Below are 8,237 nucleotides of genomic sequence, written 5' to 3'. Positions count from 1 at the left end.
TCACGTATCAGAGTGACACAGAGAGAGAGAGTGGGAGAGATGGGGGGAAGATTTGCCAAAAACGTTAGCTTTTTATGTTTGTCAGGGGTTTCAGAGGGGGGACACTAGTTCAAGGCTATTCAAGGCTAAGCTACCCTAAGATCCCTAATACTCCCTAATAACACTAACAAATAATAATAACTCACAGGGGCGATTTTGCATTTTAAAAAATATATAATTTGATAGTTTAATTAAATCTTTATAATAGTATATAGTAGTAAGTATATAGGATAAATTTATAAGCTTAAACACGGGTCATGTAATCTCTGTTATTTGAGTAGTGACGGCAGTTTACTGTTTGGCCAGAGGCCACCGCACCCGGGAGAAGGAGATCGGTGGCAATGACAAACGGAAGACGGCGGGGTGGCTGCTTTGGCTTTGATCTAGTCCTAGATTGGCTTAACTTAGGTGTTAAGGGTACGGCATCCTAAATCTCTAGCTTGGCATCGTCCGGCGTGCCGCGATGTATTAACAACTTGATGCGCTCATTACGTGCGGTTATTTTCGAATGCAGATTTTTGACACGTTCCCGGCATGCCTATTGTTTATACATTGGTTTTGGTTTGGTTTGGTTTCATATATATGGTGCATGTTTTTAAGAGAGAGTTGTTCGAATGTTTGGCATGAGGGCAGATATTGAATATATATCGTATATATATAAGGAAGAAATACAAAAGATGTCAGCATATATATATCGAGATTCGTTTATGGTAATTTAGAAAGAGCGAGCACATTATACGCCATGGGAAAGATACAATATAAGCGACCATTAACCATGTTCGGTATTTCAATTTATATAGAAGAAGTAAGCAGTACCCATGTGTGTTTATTCATGTATGTGGGTTAGGGATTGTTTTTTTTTTTTTAAATGGGGGGTGGGTGGAGTTACGTCGGATTAGTCACAGATTGGTAAGTAGCACAGCAGGCAAGCGAGCAAAGCCCAGAGACAAGTTTAATTATAATTAGTAGAGAATAATGTTCGTGATTAGTTATTTGCAAGATTTTTTGTCAATTTTTTTTCAGCGCAACGACACCAGGTTTTTGTTTTTTTATAGTCAACAAAAGTTACGTAGAGAAAAGATAAAGAGAAATACAATTGTCAAAAATAAAATTCAAAATGAAATTAAAACCGTAACCATAATTAAAATATTACCGACTTTCGCTATTACTATATTTGGAAGATAGAAGAGTTTTAAAGAGAAAGAGAGCTGCTGGTGAAAAATGTTTGCATGGCTAAGCTGTCTAAACCAAATCAAATAATCAAATAAAAATAATAATGTTTTTTTTTAAATGTCTAAGCCAAAGCTCAATGTATAATTGTGCTTCAAGTGTGACGATTTTTTATGCAATGTGATGAGAGGTGAGATGGTTTCTTTTCACAACTGTACGGTGGGGGTGTTGTCGGTGTGAGGTCGGTGAAGGTATATAGTTCAAAATAAGTTCTCATAGCAAGAGCTGCCCCCAATCAACAAAGATTAGCTACAGTCCCAAAATTCGAATCGAATGCTAAGTTGCCACTTACCGCCTCATTGCAGTTCGCAATGTAAACTTAAAATTTAGTATTAAATCTAAAATTTATTTAGACTACTAGGGAATGCTAGGCCACCTGCCTCATAAAATATTCTTTTTGTTTATAAGCAAAAAAAAAACAAAGAAAACGCTTAAGTCTAAAAATATGCAGAGTGACTGTCTGGAGGAAGAATTCGCTTTTCTTTTCTGGGTGGGCTAACCCTGACAACAAGAACTTATTTTTGTTTTATGGTTTTTTTTTTTCGTAGATGCCTATATATTTCGGGCCTCGGCACGTGACAATTGGTAATGATGAGAACTATGAGCTTAGCTATGAATGAGGTAAAGCTTTGTGGGTAGCATGAGGTATGAAAATGAGAGCTGCACGGTTGGTTTATAAATGAGAGACGAACGATGTTTCAACATAAGGAGGCACAATAATGAGATGTGTATGGTAAATGTTGATTTATGTGTGCATTTATGTGCAGTATGTAATGGTATCAAACGAATCCGAAAATAAAAACGTAATATAATTTTGGCGCAAAAGAAAATAACAAAAAAAAAATAACGAAAAAAATACGAAATAGTTGTTTTGAAAAAATAATAAAATAAATTAAAGACGCAGCCACCGTGCAACTTTTTTCTTCGGACCTACCCGCACACATTAAGCGCAAGGGGATAACGATTTCAAAGATTAATTAAGTAGTATAGTAATTCCAAGAATTAAGTATAGAATATTCGGGTTTGAAGGTTAATAACTTCTTTGGTTGTTCTGTCAACTGTTTCTTTCATAGCGATGACGTTACGTTCATAGCAATGACAAAATGAGATCAATTTCAGGGGTAAGGATAACTGACGATACTATAGAGATCCTGGCAATATCTGATACCTAAACTGAGTAACTAGCTGGTTTGCTAATCGGGTCTACTAGAATTCTCAAAAGATCGGGACGGTACGTACCTGTTGCTCGGCTAATGCTCGCTCGCGATCGTGCGGCAAGTAAGTGGGCGCCATCACCAGGCGCAGCTGCTGCTCCTCCTGGATGATGCGCTGGCGCAGGGTCTGCATCTGCTGTTGGTAGACGTCAATCTGGGATAGCGTCTGCTCGAGGCTCTGCGACTTGGCCTTGACCAATTCGCCCAAGCCATCGAGCACGCGCACCAGATCGTCGACATTTTCGCTCAGGCGCGGATCACCGCCCATGCCGTTGCGGAAATGAACCTGCGAATGGGATCGTAAGCGGAAATTAGGCATGCCGTAGGCCATACTCACCTCCAGTTTCTCAATAGACAGTCTCAGTTTCGTTTTCTGCACATTAATGTCGGCCAGGGTCTTCTCACAGAAGCCGAGCTGATCGCGCAGCGGTTTCTTCTGCTGCTGCGTGGAGTCCAGGCTCTGCTTCGTCTTTTCGTGCCAGGCGCGTATATCCTTAATCTTGCGTTCACATTGATCCCACTCTTCGCAGGCCTCTTGCAGCAGAGAGTTCTGTGGATGGGAAATTAAAAGAAAAACAAATATGATCCCCCTGTTTGGTTTCCGAAAGGGAATGGCAATCCCTTGACCCAAACAACTTTACCCTCTCCAGCAGCACCGCTTCCACGGTAATCTTCGCATCCTCGGCTTCCTGCAGTTTGTCCTTGAGATCGCCTACAGTCGTCACCTGGCCGATGTGCTCCAGCTCCTTATCCATCTCGCTCAGATGCTTCACAATCGGTTTCACACTCTTCACAGCCGTAACATAGTCGTTCAGTTTGTTGCGAGCCTCTGGCAGAGTGCGCAGCTCAATCGTCTGATCGATGAAGGTGCGCTTCTCCGCCGCCCACGACATGACAATCTGGTAGAGGTTCATGAACCTCGTCCACGCGTCCAGACTATCACCCACCGCCTGCTTCTTCTCGTCCAGCCAGCCTCGGACCTGGGCCAGAGAGGCGGCCAACTGATCGATGGTTGTCTGCACCAGCGTCTTCTCCTCGCTGTTGCGACAGTTCTCGATGATCAGCTGGCCGTTGGTCTTAACCAGCGTGAAGCGTTCGTAGATGGCGGTGATCTCGTGGTTGATGCGCTGCAACAGCTCCTTCATCTGCGTGGGCGTCAGGCTGCGTTCCTGCACCTGCACCTCCGCCTGAAGCAGCCAGCGCTGAATCTCGTCCACACCGGCCACATATTCGGTGCGAACGGTCTTCGCGCGCTTGAAATCCTTCTCTTTGGTCTCCATGGTCACCTGGACTCGTTCGGCCAGTAGCTCGAGGGCCGTAAACTCCTGGGCAATGTCGTTCGGCAGCTGGTTCTGCTTGGCCTGGTAGAGGGCCGTGGTCTGGGCCACCAGTGACTTGCTCTCTTCGGCCGCCTGGTGTACCTGGCTGTTGAGGGTGATCAGGAGCTGTTCGGTCTGGGCGATGTGCTCGTCGTAGACGTGAACCGATTGCAGTTGCTCGTGCAGAGCGTTAAGCTTATCCTGCAGCTGCGAGATGCGACGGAAGACTTGCTCGATCTCCTCGAGATCCTTACTAACCTGTTGCTCCTTTTCGCGTAGAGTGTCGTTCAATCTGCAAATAGAGAGATGGTCAGTTAGGGGGGCACATGGACTATTATACTTGTGACTGGCAATAGTGTGTATTCGGGACAGTGTGAAAACCACGCGGTTTTCTTGCTGATATAGATGGGATTTCTGGTCGGTCCACACAAAGATCAATAGATCTCTTTAGATAAATGGGCCTGAAAAAAGTTATTCCTCGGAAAATGCTGAAGTTTTCAGTATTCTGTAGATGCGCATATATAATCGAAATATATATGTGTCTATATGTATGATATCCACTGGGCTTTGGCCTCGAGGCTGCGAAGATTTCCGTGAAAATTAATGCTGCCGTCTGGCTACAAGAGAGTTTTCTAAATGAATCGCCTCGAGCACATTTTCCTCAGGCCGAGCAATTTTTCGAAAACCAAATTTCGAACAAGATATTCGTACATTGCTCATAATTTTCGAAATCGCCTTGAGCCCATTGAGAGCCAAGGAGAGACAACGGGAGAGAGCCCATAAGTTTTGACTTAAAAGCCGCCAAAATAAAAATAAAATTAAAATAAAATCCCCGCTACTGTTTGGACACGCACAACTCTTAATATATCTTGTTTTTGGTTATTGCTTTAGCTTGTGTGTATTTTTACCGGCGGCGCATGTTTAAATTTGTATTCCTCCCATTTATTTATGCTTTATTCGTCTCGGTTGTGGCCTCTGACAGACTGACGTCATCAGACTGGCATCAGGATGCAGTCAGCAGAAAGAATCAATGAGTAATAATGATCCCATTTTGAGATATAATTCCAGCACATGGCGGCGCAGTACACACATTACGTATACGCCGTGTGGGACCATGTGTAGACATGTTCCATTACCACCAACAAGTGTTCGCCATCGGCAGCTGCACTTGGCATGGAATGACAGATTCGTTAATGGAACGTTTGTTGCCCTTTACAGCCGCCAAAGGCTGATGAACTAAAATGCGGCCCGAAGATGAGGCCAAGTCAACACACACTTGGCCCGGGTCCAACTGCCCGAGAAATCGGCTGAAAACATTTTCTGTTTTAATTGTTAAACGGCTTGCCAAGGAAGACGAAATAATCTGGCAACGGAAATACTCGGGGATTCAACACTATAAACTAGCCAGAATTATTTCGGCGTCATTTTTCGCAGCCAACAAATATCGAACAGTGAGTTCTCAATGTTGTTTGGGTTTTTTTTTTTGTTTTAAGAATTGCCAACGCCCGGCCACGAAAAAAAAGAAAATTATTTTTCCTCCGCCGGCTATTTTCAGGCGGCTGCCATTTTGTACAAATTAACGATTTAAATTTAGTGCGCGGCTCTAATTTAAATGGCAAAATATGCGAGAAATGCCTCGGCAAGTGAGTGAAAGTGAAAGGCAGGCGCGTGTTCGACGAATAACAAAATGAAAAGAAAAATATTTGATTTACTAGAAACGTTTGCCGGAAAAAACAAAAACATTTACGAGAAATAGTTTGATCAATTATGGGAACAGGAATGTAATCAGGCCCTCGCCGCGTCGATAAGCATTCGCGGGCCGGCTATTTTTGTCGCCTTGACTACGTCATCGTTTAAAGTAGAAACGCGTGCGAATCTAATTCTCTTTCTCTATTTCTCCGCCTCTCGCCAAAAAAACAAAAACAAAAATATCGCGCACCTGACGACCCTGGCAGGTTTACGAGTACCAGGGGCCGGAGACCGGAGACCGACCGGAGAGCTTATTGTTGCGGTTTTGCCTGCTTAGCATATGCTACGAGGGCTCTAGCTAAGCGATGACTTAATCACGTCTTGAAAATTTCTATTCTGCCATATTTTGGCAACTTTTTTTCTCGTCGAAGTACACAAACAATCACCTCTTGCTTTTGACGACTTTAACCACAAGTGCGTAAGTGGCGGGCAATTAGGTATAATTTTTAATTGCTTCTCAGTCTTCTGTCTGCGATACTCGTCGTGTTTGTTGGCGACAAACGTCCCACCTCCTTGGCCCGGAGGCAGAAGTGTGCTCAACTGTTGGAGCTCCCGAGCTCACTGCTTGAATTTCCTTCAAATTCCGGGAAATTCAAGCAGCAGCCACTGCGGAAATAAATTTTATTCTGGAACTGTCGGTTATTTCTGCTCGTTACGTATACGCCTGGTAATCCACAATGCGGCGTTCGAAACTTTAACATGAAATTAGAAGAAAATGGAAAGAAGAAAAGTGTTTCGATTAGGAGCCATTATTAGCCCAGAAGAAAGGCCAATTCTATACATCTCTGTCGTTTGAAGGCGCCTTTCCACTTTGTCTTCCTCTCTTCCTCTGTCGTTTGCTGCTTCTCTGGCTATACTACTTCTTAGTTAATTAATTTGATTTAAAAATATGCGTATATGTATTGCGGTCGCTTCGTTCGTTTGCTCTATCATTTGGTTTCCAGCCATCCAGTTTGAGAAACACGTCCGCTTGCAACTAACTCTAAATAAAATCTGAACCAAAATACATTCTGAAAGCAAACGCTCACAGCGCACGCAAAAATTGCCAAAAAGTTTTCTGTTTCGCTGCTTCGGCTTTCGTCGGCTGTCGATCGTGACTCGTTAACAGCGCCGGCCGAAGTGGAGACGGAAATAAAAGAACGAAAACTGCTTAATCCCAAACTCACCACACGACATACCACAACTCACACACACACACACACCCATAGGGGGTTACTGAAATTATTATTGCCGAATGCGCTTGGCATTGAAATTGGCCAAAAGTAACGAGCTTTTCTGGGGTTATTAATAAAATATGGTCCGGAAAAATCGCACATTTCCAGGGCAGACACATAATAGAAATGCATAAACAAACTACAAAGTGTTCATAAAAGGGGGGAAAAAGAAAGCATGTGAATCGGAAGAGCCGATCGTGGTGAGTGGCGCTAACAGAGCTCTGCTAAAGCTTAACAGTGTCAAAGCCAGCGGCAAAAACAAACTTATAATTACGCGATTACCTCATTTGGGCAAAATTTGTATTATTTATTATTATTTGTTGTCAGTCTTTGAATTTCTCTCTTTGATATACAAATTGGCAAATGCAAATGCATAATCCCAGCATAGCTTCATTTTAGTTTGAATATTAATACTTTTTCAGTTAGCTTTTTGAAAAACGGCTATGAATCAGCCATAGTTCAATTATCATTCCATTCAAATGACTTCGCACACTTGATTTCTTTTTATTTTAGCCGTTTCTCAACGATGAAGTCACCCAAGTCAAGCAACAAATTTCAATTTTCACTTGTGCCATTTTATTTACTCTTTTTTTTATGATTTTTTTGGCATTTGTTTACATTTCGCCTGCCTGGCATCACGTATTTGTTCTCGAGTGCTTTTTGGCACGAATATCTTCAAGTAGAATCAGAATATCCCTCTGGGCAGCAAATATATGATATTTGCTAATGAAGTTAATTATTGCTATCTTTTGGATACACAACAAAATCGTTAAAAATAAATTATTAAATCCCACAAAATGCAAAAAGCTTACGCAATATCTAAGTGTCTTTGAGCTGATTAGTTTTTTGCATGTCTCCCCGAGACAGTCGAAACAATGTATTTTTATATGAAGTGTGTAAGTGCATTAACATTTCACGACGCATTTAAAGGATATATATTATATCTCGATTCTGACTATATAATTATCGATGACATGCCGCCGGGAGGTATATTAGATCATTCTTTTCGACCCGATGATGGCATAGTTTATTTGTTCAGTTTTGGACAGCCGCATTCGAATAAGAAACAATTAAAGGAATGTGTTCAAAACACTTTTGGGGATATATTTCGAAAAAGATTACTTTATTAAGAAACAAATTTGGCGTAAAATGATTGATTTAATTGGTGGAATAATTTGTCGAAAAAAGTGTAAAATATTATATACAATATTTGTGAGAAAATATATAGAAAACGTCATGGCATGACAGCAGTCAAAACATTAAGCCTTTTTGAAAATTTACGCACATAGAGAGGCTCAAGAAAAATTATAAGAACAGCTGCTGATCTCGTTTTTCAAACAGACCGGCGTGACTGCTGTCAGGAAGTCAAAAAAAATGTGTATAAAAATAAAACAAAAAGACAATGCTAACAAAAATACAGCAGCAGACAGATATACGAGGGAGAAAGGGGCCATAGATCGCCCCAAAAACTG

At 41.8% G+C, this 8,237-nt stretch overlaps 1 protein-coding gene across 14 annotated transcripts in view; it reads right to left on the bottom strand.

The window, feature by feature from the left end:
- The window catches only part of LOC6497204 (nesprin-1), a 99,089-nt gene that overhangs the window by 46,664 nt on the left and 44,188 nt on the right, over nt 1–8,237 (bottom strand). For 11 of the 14 annotated variants that reach the window (XM_032451842.1, XM_032451843.1, XM_032451845.2 and 8 more), the window contains 3 exons: nt 3,125–4,094; nt 2,821–3,033; nt 2,509–2,769 (listed from right to left, as the gene is read on the bottom strand). In XM_032451842.1, coding sequence (XP_032307733.1) covers nt 2,509–2,769; nt 2,821–3,033; nt 3,125–4,094 — 1,444 coding nt within the window. Of the gene's footprint in view, nt 1–193; nt 578–2,508; nt 2,770–2,820; nt 3,034–3,124; nt 4,095–8,237 lie in introns of those variants that run through there. The other 3 variants (XM_032451853.1, XM_014906072.2, XM_014906071.3) reach the window with 1 other exon arrangement.

The sequence above is a fragment of the Drosophila ananassae genome, chromosome 3R (assembly GCF_017639315.1).
Source record: "Drosophila ananassae strain 14024-0371.13 chromosome 3R, ASM1763931v2, whole genome shotgun sequence".
NCBI lineage: Eukaryota > Metazoa > Arthropoda > Insecta > Diptera > Drosophilidae > Drosophila > Drosophila ananassae.
The sequence above is the reverse complement of the archived record's forward strand: the minus strand, read 5'-3'. Positions and strand labels throughout refer to the sequence as shown.